This window comes from Protopterus annectens, chromosome 4.part0, assembly GCF_019279795.1.
Source record: "Protopterus annectens isolate FY-2018-M chromosome 4.part0, PAN1.0, whole genome shotgun sequence".
Classification (NCBI taxonomy): Eukaryota; Metazoa; Chordata; order Ceratodontiformes; family Protopteridae; genus Protopterus; species Protopterus annectens.
In genome coordinates, this window is record NC_056733.1 from 1,539,019,304 (window position 1) to 1,539,032,726 (window position 13,423).

The 13,423-nt window shown below is 39.9% G+C and overlaps 1 protein-coding gene across 1 annotated transcript in view; it reads left to right on the plus strand.

Annotated features, from left to right (window-relative positions):
* Nucleotides 1–13,423, plus strand: part of TSPAN17 (tetraspanin 17) — a 1,348,708-nt gene that overhangs the window by 1,266,201 nt on the left and 69,084 nt on the right. Inside the window, exon 6 of the mRNA XM_044069351.1 lies at nt 9,926–9,973. Coding sequence (XP_043925286.1) covers nt 9,926–9,973 — 48 coding nt within the window. The remainder of the gene's footprint in view (nt 1–9,925; nt 9,974–13,423) is intronic.

Below are 13,423 nucleotides of genomic sequence, written 5' to 3' on the forward strand. Positions count from 1 at the left end.
TCCCTTCTACCAGGAGTGTAACTTCTGGTTTCATATCTGCTAAATAGAGCTCTAAGCTCAATAAAGCTAAATCCAATATTTCATTTTCTTCACTATCCGTGACTTCCTGCACTTCCTCTATTTCTTCTGTCACATTCTCTACTCCCTCTATCACATTTTCATTTTTCATATCTCTGCTATCCCCTTCTAGTGATTCCTGACTATCATATAGTCAGTCCTCACCCTCCTTGTCTTCCGTGGTTGCCTTCTTGTTTTTCTTGCAATCCCTTGCCAAGTGTCCCTTTTTACCTCATTTAAAACATTCACCCCTTTTCTTACGCCCTTCAAAGTCCTCTGATCGCTGATCAGATTGTTTGTTTCCCTGGGCATTTCTCTTGCCCTTTTTCCCGGACTGTACTACATAAACTTCTGCTCCATCTTCTACAGAAAATACTTGGGCTTTCTTTTTCTTTTTGCTATTAAAATGCCTTTCGGCATGCCTGGCATATTCAAGTAGTGACTGTAACCTGCTTGTACGATGATCTACCATGTGCTTTGTAATAAAACTGCTTATGGGTGCAATACTGCCTTTCAAAAATGCATTCTTTAACTGCTGCTCATATGGGGAATCGTGTGTCTGATCTTCAGGAACCTGCATTCCACAATGGTTATTAAAACATTCTAACAGTCTGGCATAATATCTGTCAACAGTCTCACCTTCTTGTTGGATGCATTGATTAATGCAAGTCCAGTCTGCCCTAGGCTTCCATTTCTCAGAGATTCAGTCTGTAAGACCTTTCACTCTGTTGTCTAGTTCTGCACTGCTATGTGGGAGGGGCCTGAGTGCAGCGTCACGGGGATTCCAGTCGCCACTAATCATGTGCCAATCTGGTCCCACAATTTGTCTGACTACTTTTTCTACCTCTTCTCCATTTAAATTATAAGTTAGCCTCATTCCTTGCAAATCTTCTAAGAACTTTCTAAAATTAACTTTTGGATGGGGAATTCCCTCAGTGGCTTTCCAGATGTCTTCCGGAGTCCAGGGTCTGAAGACACGAGGTAAAACAACAAGTAGAAACACAGCGCCAGACACAAAGGAGAACCAGGCAGGAAATGTTAACGTATATTTAATAAGAGCGTTTTCACTCCTCTCATAGAAGAGCTTCTTCAGACAAAATAAAAAGCGCAAAGGCGCTGCTTTTAAAACAACAACAGCTGATAATTTTGATGTCACTTCCTTTTCAGCTAATTGCTCATGGAACACTGATATATTTACAAATATAAATATGTAAAGGATGGGTTACATAATTCTCCTATTTTAAGACAATGCCAGCCAACAGTAACATCACTAAACGTGCCTAAGTGGATATTAATACAAGAAAAAGTGTTTAAAGTCAACAAGTAGTTTGATGACAAACATATTTACCTAGACAGATGAAAGGCTATAAATAGTAATGCAACACATTAGAAAAAAACAAATGATGCATATATTATTAATACTAAGAGTATTAGTATTAATAATATATGCATCATTTGTTTTTTTCTAATGTGTTGCATTACTATTTATAGCCTTTTATCTGTCTAGGGTAAATATGTATTTGTCATCAAACTACTTGTTGACTTTTAAACACTTTTTCTTGTATTACGATCCACTTAGGGCACATTTAGTGATGTTACTGTTGGATGGCATTGTGTTAAAATAGGAGAATTATGTAACCCATCCTTTGTACATATTTTATATTTGTAAATATATCAGTGTTCCATGAGCAATTAGCTGAAAAGGAAGTGACATCAAAATTATCAGCTGTTGTTGTTTTAAAAGCAGCGCCTTTGCGCTTTTTATTTTGTCTGAAGAAGCTCTTCTATGAGAGGAGTGAAAACGCTCTTATTAAATATACGTTAACATTTCCTGCCTGAGTTCCTTTGTGGCTTGTCTGCGCTGGGAGTCCAGGGTCTATACACTAAGATAGTTGGGTCCTGACCTTCTTGCCCTGCCTGAGGATTAGGCACTTCTATAAATGGGCATATTTCTTCTTCACTCATAGATCGTGAATTCCTACCCATTTGATATAGCTCAATGTCCCCTTTTGAATTACCTACCCGTGTTCGAGACCTGGTCTCGACGGGATCTCTAATAAACGGTTTCACTTTTGTAGTGTCTCTGTTTACAGTGACAGCAGGATATTGCGGAGGTGGACAAACTTGTTCACTCACCTCATATTCTGGTAAGAGAGATATTATTGTCTTCCTTATCTAAAAACATTGCTTTTGAATTGTTGCTTTTTTGTTCCCTACGGTTTACTTCCTCAATCCACCTGTGTGCCTGAGGAATTCCTAATTGACGTTGCTTTTTTATCCGACCTTTAGAATCGATTTTAAGCTGTTTGACAAGTGAGGATTTTTCTAATTTACTATAAATTCATACTTATTAACCCATTTTGAATAGTATTTAATATTATCAGCACTCTGTGACTGCATGTATTTCGCGTCTTTGGTTAACGGCGTATTTTGGGATCTTTTTGTGCAATTATTACCCATTCTGTTCTACCCTTTTAATCGTTACGTAACTCCTTATTTTTTAACGTGGTACCACGGATTTTGTTATAGTCTTTTCAGAATGACTGCCAACCTGCTCTGTTTCCCTGATCTATGACAAGACAGTAATCTTTTTGTCCGTGACTTGTATAAACAAAGTCTTAACAAAACAATACAAATCTAGTCCCTGATCTAAAACAGAAAAAAAAGGTAGATTCACCTTACCTGAGCCTTCGTGATTGATCACCTGGTTCGTGTAAACCCGTCCTTCAGTCGCAGATCAGAAAGTGGCTGGCCTCTTTTGTACGACAATTCAGTCGGAGGGCTTTTCAAATAAGAAGAACCAATGTGGTTTCTTCCCCGTACGGTTTCAAGCCACCTGGCCTGTCTGATTCGAGGCGAAGTGAGGGTTTCCGGTCCGAAGGACCAATCTGTCAAAGGAAAAAACTTCAAAGACCAATGCACGTAAGGTTCAGTTAAGGCACATTTAATAACTTGCAGCAAGGAGACAAAAACATGCAAATACAAGATTTTGCCTAACTACTAAGAGGAAGTATGCTATTCTTATACTGTTTTACAATACATGGCCTTCTATGGCTGACGTAATCAAACACAACTTTCAGTATTGTTCTACAGCAGATGTTACTCAGATTTTCTGCTGACATGACTAGATTTGTGAGACACTTTTTGAGAAAAACAACCTGGCCTTGGTGGGCACTAACCCGTTACAGGCCCCTATTGTACAATTCTAATATGTGTTACATTTCAAGGTACTTTTCTAACTCAGGCATAAGCAAATGCTGATTACAGTTCATATTTTCAAGCAGTCTTTGTTCTAATTATCTATAGCTTCTACAGCTGTGTATTTTCTCACAGCACAAGTGGAACTTCTTGTCTAAGCCTCATAACATTTATACAAGTAGTATTGTTCTATTCATTATTTTCCTAACACAAGCAGAAATCATCTGCTTCTCAGTAAATTTGCAAGCATAAGCAAATATTTTAGCTGACAATACAAGGTCAGAAAGCTCTGCAGTTTGTACAGATTTATGCAGTATGAAATAGAATAAATGTGTTAACCCTTTTCAAGCTCTAAATGCACTAAGCATGTTACTAATACACACATTAGTCCATATTTTTCTGAAACATATAGATTATAAATAAGACTTGGCACTTATTTCCTTTTTCAGTGGGCCAAGGCTGGGGTGCGTTAGCTTGAAAATCTGCTGTTTGGCTATCAGAGAGACCACATGAAAAATCTAAGTTAAGGAGGACATTGAAAGAAAGGGTTCTGAGACCATATAGTGTGTACTTTATATTTTGGTGGAATATTGCTCAAAATTACAAAAGGCAAATTTTAGATTTATGAAACCCTGACTCCAGTTCCATATTACCATAAAGCCACTTGCCCAGACTCACCTGGATTGGCTGATAAACTGTTAGAAAAGGCAGACTTATTTTTAAGAAATCTCAGACCTTGGGCTAATCGTTGTGTTGTTATTATTATGGTCTTTTATTTGTACTTATATGTGTATACACTTGTTCGGCATTTATTTTTCTGAAGTGCAGGCAAACATAGGGGGATTATGGCTGACAAAATTTGCAGATGACTGCAAACTGGGCACCATAATTGACACTCCATCAGACACAGACATCCTCCAGAGAGGTCTCATAGAAATGGATAACTGGTGCCAGAGCCATGGCCTTAAGCTAAATGCCAAAAAATGTATAGTCATACCCTTTGGGAAAAACAAGGTAACCCCTAATTACCACATAGGTGGTAATCCATTAAACACGGAAGAAGTTATCAGGGACCTGGGGACCCAAGTTGACAGTAACCTCTCTTTTGACACTCACATTGCCAAAGTGGTTAGGAAGACCTTCTACATTGCCCACCTGATCATGAAGGGATTCACATTCAGATCAGGAGAGGTCATTGTACCCTGTACTCTTCACTTATCAGACCAATGATTGAGTACAACGCCCATTGAATGTACCTTACCCGACACCTGCAGCAGTTGGAAAGACCCCAAAAGTTCCTCACCAAAAGGATAAGGCTCAAACATATGTCATGATGCCCGACTGAAGAAACTCCAGCTCTATTCAGTCGCATACCATCTGCTCAGAGGTGATCTGTGCCTGACATACAAGGCCATGTCCAACCCGAATTAATGGACATGCTCCACCTCAAAAAATCCAAATCCACCAGAGCCACGAGAGCAAGAGACTTAAACCTCAACACGGATATAAATAGGACATGCTGGAGGGACAAATTCATCACCCAGAGACTCCCTACACTATGGAACAGAATCCCAGTCCATGTGAGGCAGAGCCCCTCACTGACTCTGTTCAAGAGAAATCTTGACGAGTGGATGGGAGATCGTAGGTTTACCCCGGGAATCATCTCTGTATCACTGCTGGACAGAGGCACAGCAAACTAATGGGTATAGTATTCTCATCCTAAGGGGTGGTGAAAGCCACACACACTCTGGCTAGGCTTATAAATGCCCTAGGGCAGATAGCCTAGTATGAACCTATAATGCTGTTTGTTATCAGCTTTGTGCTGTCACAGAAAAAATAAACCACTGTCTCTGTCTCATCTGATTTATTTGGTTACTAATGTTTGACTAAAATACAAATTTCTTCAATGCTGTAACAAGGTTAACAGTTTAGATACACAGGACATGAAGTGAAGAGAGATGGATGCTGATGTGAGGCACCTTTTCAGCCCCCTTATCTGATGCCTGTTAGGCCGACGTCCTCTGGCATGATCCTCTGAGAAGCTGCTGTGATTGCAGCCTAGTCCTCACAGACTGACACCAGGCAGATGTTGGATGGGTCCTAGACTGATGTGCAAGACTTTGCTTTCGATGCCAGTATCCTGGTGACCAAGGGAGAGGGTGGTATCCCCTTGTTGATAGTAAGAGAAGGAATGCCTGGGGATCAGATCAAGGTTCCAGCCACCCATCCATGACCTGTGGCCTATTCTAAACCAGGAGACTTCAAAGCCCAAGAAGCATGTAGATTTTCACCAGCATAAGCTACCCCTTCTACCCAGATCTTATTGCAGGGCTTAGGTTGGCTCAGGATTTCATGGACTTCAAGAAGTCTAGGAAGTACACACTTGACAAGGATAATCTTCTAGGAGCCTCACCAAGGAAAAGAAATTGGGACCCCCTTCCCCTCGATAAATATATCTTCTCAGAGTCAGAGGATGAAGAAGAGCTGGCTTATATGAATTTCCTTCCTCCTCAACAGTAAACTGACTCAGATTCTGAAGACAACCGTATCCTCAGCCTTGGAAACTCAGGATTTAAGCTTTGGAGACAGCCTTCATGAGATAAAAGATGTCTTCATCTGGGAATCTAGGGAATTCTCACTGGCTGAAGCTAATTTCAGAACACTCCTGAGCCTTCCTATTCCCAGACCTCTGGCAGTTCCTCCAGTCCATGAAGTCTTGGATGATGTATTTCATGACATCTCTGCAACCCGACTCCCTCCACCCATGCCCCTAAACAGCCAGACTACTTTTAAGAGTACTTTAGACCCATATGAGAGAACAGATCGGTCAATAGATAGATTTGGCAAGAAGACATACCCTCAGACACCCTAGCTATGAGAGCCTCTCAACTGCCAGTTACATGTGCTCTAATACGTTGAGACATTACAGGAACAAATTATATCTAAGGTGGAGGGGATACAGGACAACCCCATTTCAGGTAGTTCTCCCCATCAAAGCAGCAAGAGAAACTGATTTCTCCTCTCTTACAGGAGCTCTTATTACAAGGGTCTATTCAAGTAGTACCTAGAGATAAATGGAGAAACGCTTCTACTCCTGTCTCTTCCTAGACCCCAGGAATGAAAGTACTTGGACAACTGTACTAGATCTGTCAAAACTGATCAAGTTCCTGGTTGTACCAAAATTCAAAATGTTGACCCTTCAAAAGCTGTTACAACTCATTTTCCTGGGGGTGTGGATGGTGACTGGATTTGAAGGATGCCTATCTTCATATTCCTATTCTACAGGAACACAGGAGATCCTTGCTCTTCTGGACAGGGATATTCTAATATCAATGTTATGCCATACAATTCAGTTTGTCTGCTGCTCCCAGAGTTTTTTTTTTTTTTTTTTTTAATACAAAGTTCTGGCCCCATTTATTGCCTTCTGTAGGATCTAGGAAGTCCACATTTGTCCTTACCTGTTTGACTCTCTCATCCAGGCCAAGTCCCCAGGCAGAATTCCTGTCAGCTATGCAAATTACCATGGATTGCTCCCAAAAGGTGAGACCAGTTCTTAATATCCACAAGTTACAGCTGTCCCCAGTACAAGAACTTCCTTCCTGGGAGCAGTCTTGAATTCTGTTAAGAAAAGGCCTTCTTTTCAGAGGATAAAGTTTCTTTCCTTTCCCAGTACCTCAGAGACCTACAAAGTAAACAGGACATTACAACAAGGGAGTTTCTGAGAATCCTAGGTTACAAGGTTTCTTGCATCTTAATGATTCCCCTGGCAAAACTCCAGATGAGGAAGTTGCAGTGATTTTTGAAGAATTGTTGCTGTCAGCACCAACAATCTTCAGAGACACCCATACAACTACTTCACTGCCTAAAAAAGGAGCCACATTGGTGGGGAAACACCATCTTTAAAAAAAAAAAACAGGGCTCCCTTCTTACTACCACAGGTAACCCAGATCCTGACAACAAACAGCTCAGACTTGGCCTGCAGAGCTTATCTGGATAAATTCAAAGTACAAGGTATGTGGAATGGGTATTAAGAATGCATTTTTATCAATTTAAGAGATTTGATGTTAGTTGTTCAGGAGTTGAAGGCCTTTTAAGAGCAGCTAATATCTCGGATCTCTCCAAATTCTAACAGACACCACAGTGATCCAGTGAATAAACAAACAGAGGATTTATCCACTCTTACCCTGTGTGCTGACTAGTAGTGCAACTTTGCAGATGACCAGTCAAATAGGAGTCATCCCATAGTCTTTTACATACTGGGTCAGGACAGCTGGCTAGCAGTCAGTCTGAGCAAGACTGTCCTAGACCCCAACAAATGGATGCTGAAAAGGGAAGTTTTACCTGACCAGACACACACATGGGGTGTGTCAGAAGTGCACCTTTTTGCTTCCCCAAAAAAATGGGCAGTTAAGCAAATTTTGCTCAAGGGCCCATCAGAGAGGGACATGGAGAGTTAATCCTTCAAATGGACAGGCCTTTATGCCTTTCCAACCATTTCTCTGATCCCCAGGGTATTGCAAAAGTGGGGTCACACAGGTCAAAAATGATCATCATAACTTCTTATGGCCCAGATATCACTGGTTCTCCCTTCTCCTAGCACAAAACATGGGACAAACCTGGATTCTCTTTTTCATCATGGATTTATTAACCAAGAACAAGAGGTCTGTCATCCATCCTAATGTGAGAATGTTCAGTTGGACAGATTGGAGGCTGGATTTTAAGTCCATCCAGACTATCCTTTTACCAGGATGTGCTGACTATTCTAAAAGAGGCTAGAAATCCAAGTACCAGAAATTCACACGATTATCTGTCTGGTGCAAGACAGAGGGTCTTTTATCCACACAAGCTAACTTGCCTCTAGTATTAGTATACATATCACTGTTTTTAAACTATGTCAGCATGCCTGCCCATGCCCTCTCCCTTTCAGTCTATGCTGGTTTGCAAAGGGGTACTTCATCATCACACCATCCAGACAGGACCCTATCACCTCCTGGGCCCTGAATTATTTGCTTGAAAAAAACACATGACCATCCTTTGAACTAGCTGCTTCTGCCCCTGTCAGACATCTTACTTTGAAAACCTGTTGATGCTCACCTCAGCTAGACAAATTTCTGAGCTGTGCAACTTGACTTCAAAAAAACCTTTCCTAGTGTTTCATAGAGATAGAGCCACCCTCAGGACTTACCCATTTCTGTTTTTGCCCAGTGTAGTATCAGCGATGCCCTTAAACCAAGCTTTTCATCTGCCAGATTTCTCCCCAACCCCACAAAACAAGGGAGAGAGAGAATCCATTCCCAGGACATACACAGACTGCTAAGATTTTGCTTTCATAGGACAGGCTTCCCTAACAGAGTAGACCAGCTGTTGGTGTCATTCACATAGGGTAAGTAAGGGAGAGACCAGTAGGCAAACAAACCATTTCAAAGTGGATCGCAATTTTCATCTTGGTAAACAGGTCCCTGCTATAATCAGAGCAAACTCTATGAGTGCCAAATGTACTACCGTAGCATTTTTGAAAATAATCCCAACATGGGCTATTTTAGAGGCTACCACTTGATCCTCTATCCACGCCCTCATCAAGTGCTATCATCTTTGAACCATTTGTAGATTCAGAGCTGGGTTCATTTCAGCCATCCTGCAGATCCTTCTTTCTCTTTACCTGGGGCTCAGTTCATCCTCCCCAGTGGCAATCTTCCTAAGAATCAGTTCTGCAACCTTGACTGTGATGAACATAGTACATTTGTGTAGGTAACATTCTGTAATTGTAGCTGTTCAAGTAGATCAATGCTATAGTAGCGTTTTTCTCCCTCCTTCTCTTTTTTCATACTTTTCTAGTGTTGGGGTGGGTTTCTTTTCCCATTCTTCCCTGCATTTCACTCTTTTCTAAAAGCTGTAGGTCAGGGCATCAGCCTGTCAGTGTAGGGCAGCTTTACAGGTCTTGCTCTGCCTGCAGGCATCAACCTTCAGTATACTAGGCAAGAAAGACCTGAAGATGGTGCCAGCTGGTGGACATATTATACTTCCTTTGTCCTGACATCTGATAATCGAAGATGTTACCTGATACTCTGGTGTTCAGGCCAGCCATGCGCTTCTGCATGGCGAGAAGTCCCCAGAATCAGTACTGCAACATTGATCTGCTGGGCCATCTACAATTGTAGTAAGTTATCTATGCAACTGCATTTTTTTGTGAGTAAGCAGTGGAGACCGATGGACAGGAACTCTTCTCCTACAAACAATGCCATGGTGACACAGCCAGTACCTCCATATAGATTGTGCTGTACTAAATGTAAGAAACATTGCTTCATAGTAGGGATATGGGAGCTGTCTTTGAAGTGGGAGGTGTGAATCACTCCAGCTAAAGTCAAGCATTGAGACAGAGAAGGTAAGATTACAACATCAATTGCATCTGTTGCATACAAGCTGACCATAAAAAGTTAAATGATATAACTTGAACTGACATAGTCCACATCAGCTGAGAGTTGGCTGCATTCTTAGCTGTCTTACCTTTTTCTTCCCGAGTTTCAAAAACATCTAGTGTTTTTTTTTTTTTACTTCTAAGTGTGTAAATAATGTAGGAAAAGATATTCTTGCAGTTCACCCAGGTAATGCTGTGTTTCTTTCCTTTTATTATGTGGCTATAATTTGCCTTTTTTATTTATTTTTGTTTCAGGAGGATGTGCTCAACACTCAGTGTGGCTATGACGTCCGACTAAAATTGGTGAGTCTGCGTTCTTTTTTTTTATTTTGCAGGTCTTTGGCATTGTTTATTACAGTTAGTATCATCTAAAAGAATTAATCCTGCATTTGGATGTCTGAATAGTAGGTGATACTGCTGTTGCCATGAAAGCTCAGAAAATGAAGAGTTATGGAGATATTTCAGTAATCTTGCAGAACATCCATCTGGATGTAGAAGAGATGTGATTAGTTTATTTTAAATCCTTTTATCCCTTTCTCCTGCCAGCAATTAACCCTCCCCATGACCCAGCTGGTCCATTTGATCCACTTTAGCAAACAGTCAGTCATGTGAGGTTATCATTCAGGTAACCATTATGGTTTTCTATATAGCTTTAAACCCTCCTTGCTCTGCTGCAGCAGCCAGTGAGTCTGGAGTGCAGTACAACAGGCTCTCAAACATGCAGACTACTTTGATGCCCAGCTGTGGCCACAGTATTTAGTTCATGTGCATGCCATTGTCAGTTTTCTGTAGGTGCTATCAAATTGTGCAGATTATCACATTACCATGTTCCCCAAAAGATGAGCAAGATGTAGTCGGCCTCTCTCTCTCCATCCATCCATTTTTGTCTTCTCTAGCTTTTGGATTGTTAAGAGATTCCAGGTCATCCGTGCTGCAGTCAGGACATGAACCCTGCATGCTGTACAACCAGCACATATAGATATTATTTTTATTTCTTCACTTTATGGCTGTTAATATTCTTTTATGTATTGCTGTCTCACTGTGTTATTTTTTCCAATGGTGTTGCCATTGTAATCTTTCTGTATCCTTCCAAGTAGTTGCCACTGCTCTCCCTTTTCGTGCTGAGTTAACCTTTTATACGTGACATCACTAACTTTTGCTTCTGGGCATGCATTTCAAGGAATGGAAGATGTCATTGTTTTAAAGCATAGAGATTAAAAGCAGTGACTTGTTAGGAGACTGGAACTTTATGTAGATCTTAGCCTTATGAAAATTAGATAAATAATCAGAATGAATTATCAATGCACAGCTGGCATGTTAAACACTGAGGTTGGTATGCAAAAATAATGTCCTCCTAACCAAATAGGTCTCTCTCTCTCTTTGTTCCCATTTTGCATCCAAGTAATTCTGCCTTGAATGTGTCAGCATACAAGGACAGCTTGGTCCACCCAGTTTGCCACTGCAAAGTGACCTATAATATTTAATTATTCCTCCCTATTTCTAAGCTTTTCCATTTATTTTTAATCCCTGTACATTATGTGAATTTGCTGTGTATGCTTCCTTATAATTAACTGCTTAAGAAACATAAATAAAATTTGCTTCTAATGTAGCTGTGGCTTACCTGCTCTTTATTTTCAAACTGTATACCATGCTGTGTTGCAGTTCTATTTTAATGCAATATATTGTCCTTTTAGCTTCTATAGTTTATTACTTCCTGTGACACCTCTGTCATGTGTGCCCCATTCATTCATTTTATCAGTGATAGTAAGGTCATTCTTTATTTTTGTCTGATTTGATTGTTTTGATGTTTGCAGATTTGGAGTCTCCAGAACTTCATGCAGTACTCAAGATGGGGTCTCATCAATAGTCTCCATACAGGGTTACTAATTTTCTTCTTTCTGTTGGTAATTGATCTGCCATCCAGATATCTGTAGCTTCCCTTACTGCTTTGTGTTACTGATTTTCATTTAAATGCATTTCATATGACCAGATTTTTAGCCACACATTCTAATGTGATCTCTCTTGCACAAATTTAAGCATTGAGATGTGTGTTTAGCACCCAATATATAATAATTATTCATATCCAAACCTTATTTCTCAACCTCTTAATTCAAAACTCAGGGACAAAGCCAAAAATAATTGGAGGGGTGGACTTTTTATACTGAAAGCATGCTACGGCAAAATTTGTTCAAGCAACTTTCTGAAGTGAGATACTCAGTTGTTTATTATTAATTACTGACTGCAGTCCTTAAGAGTTGATAAGGAAGGAACAAGTTTTAAGAGGAACAAGCTAAAGACATGAGGCCAAATAAGGAACATTTTGAAAAATCACACAGTTATGAGCTTTGGATGCATTCCTCTCAACTATCCAAATTTTTTTGCAGAATGTCCAAATTTTTGCCGGATATTTTTTCTCTGTTCCTCTTAAACTTTGTGGTCTTCTGACATATCCTTGAGGAATGAAGTCACTAAATAATGACATACATTTGAGTTTCAAATTTAATATCCTTCAGAAAATGTATGCTAAAACAAAACCCTTTATTCTTTCAAGTTTCTAAGTTTTTAAGACCAATATGTAAAACCTGTGCCTATTTTTAGGTATTTTTGTCACCCACTATTTTTGGCTTTGTCCAGATTTCTTGGGCTAAGAGGTTGAGAGTTATGTTTGGATGGTATGGCCTAAGAAGATTATGCCCCAATAGGAGAAACTTAGTGCATTGCTAATGTTAAATATCTGAACTTATATGTTGTAAATGCTTTGTAAAATGAGTACATTTTACAAAGCAGAAATACACACTTTTAACTCAGATGCACTAATACATCTGCATAAAAATTAAAAATAAAAAAGAATGAAGTAAAACCAAACAGAAATCAGTATTTTAATACAAATTAAACATATTTTACAGTATTAAAAGCACTAAAACTCAAATCCAAGTAATTAACTGCACACAAACAGTAAAATTCACTCAAGAATGTTAAAATAATTTCCTGAAGAAAATAAAAGCATAATTGTCAATTCCACAAGCAGGTAGGCAACAACAGAAGGGAGGAAATGGGACTGAATGAAATAAAACATAAAAAAAAGACCTAAAATAAGATGAAAACCATAGCTTATACATGGTATAATGCACAAATCCACCCCTGAAAGCATGTATATGTGATTGTGGTCTCCATAGCAGCAGCAAACACACAGCCAGCCAGTCTAAGCAAAAATGTACATTTGCTTAAACATAGATGCATATTAAAATAATAATGAAATACATACCATTCATAGGTAGATACTAGGCTATCTGCCCTAGGGCATTTATAAGCCTAGCCAGAGTGTATTTGGCTTCTGCCTCCCTATTAGATTAGCCTACTGTGCCTCTGTAAAGTAGGTCACAGGAAGGTACCCTTTAAAGATTAGTTTACTTTACCTCTGTCTAGCAGGGACACAGAAGAGATCACAGGGGTGAACTTGCGATTTCTCATCCACGCGTCCAGATTTCGCTTGAACAGGGTCAGCGAGGGGCTATGTCTAACATGAATTTGGATTCTGTTCCAGAGTAAGGGGAGCCTCTGGGAAATGAATCTGTCCCTCCAACATGTCCTATTTATTTTTGTGCTGAGGTTTAGATCCCTGGAGTGTGTAGCTCTAAGGGACTTGGATTTTTTGAGATGGAGCATGTCCATTAATTCTGGGTTTGACATGACTTTGTACGTCAGGCATAGATCGCCTCTGAGTAGGCGGTAAGCAACTGAGTAGAGCTGGAG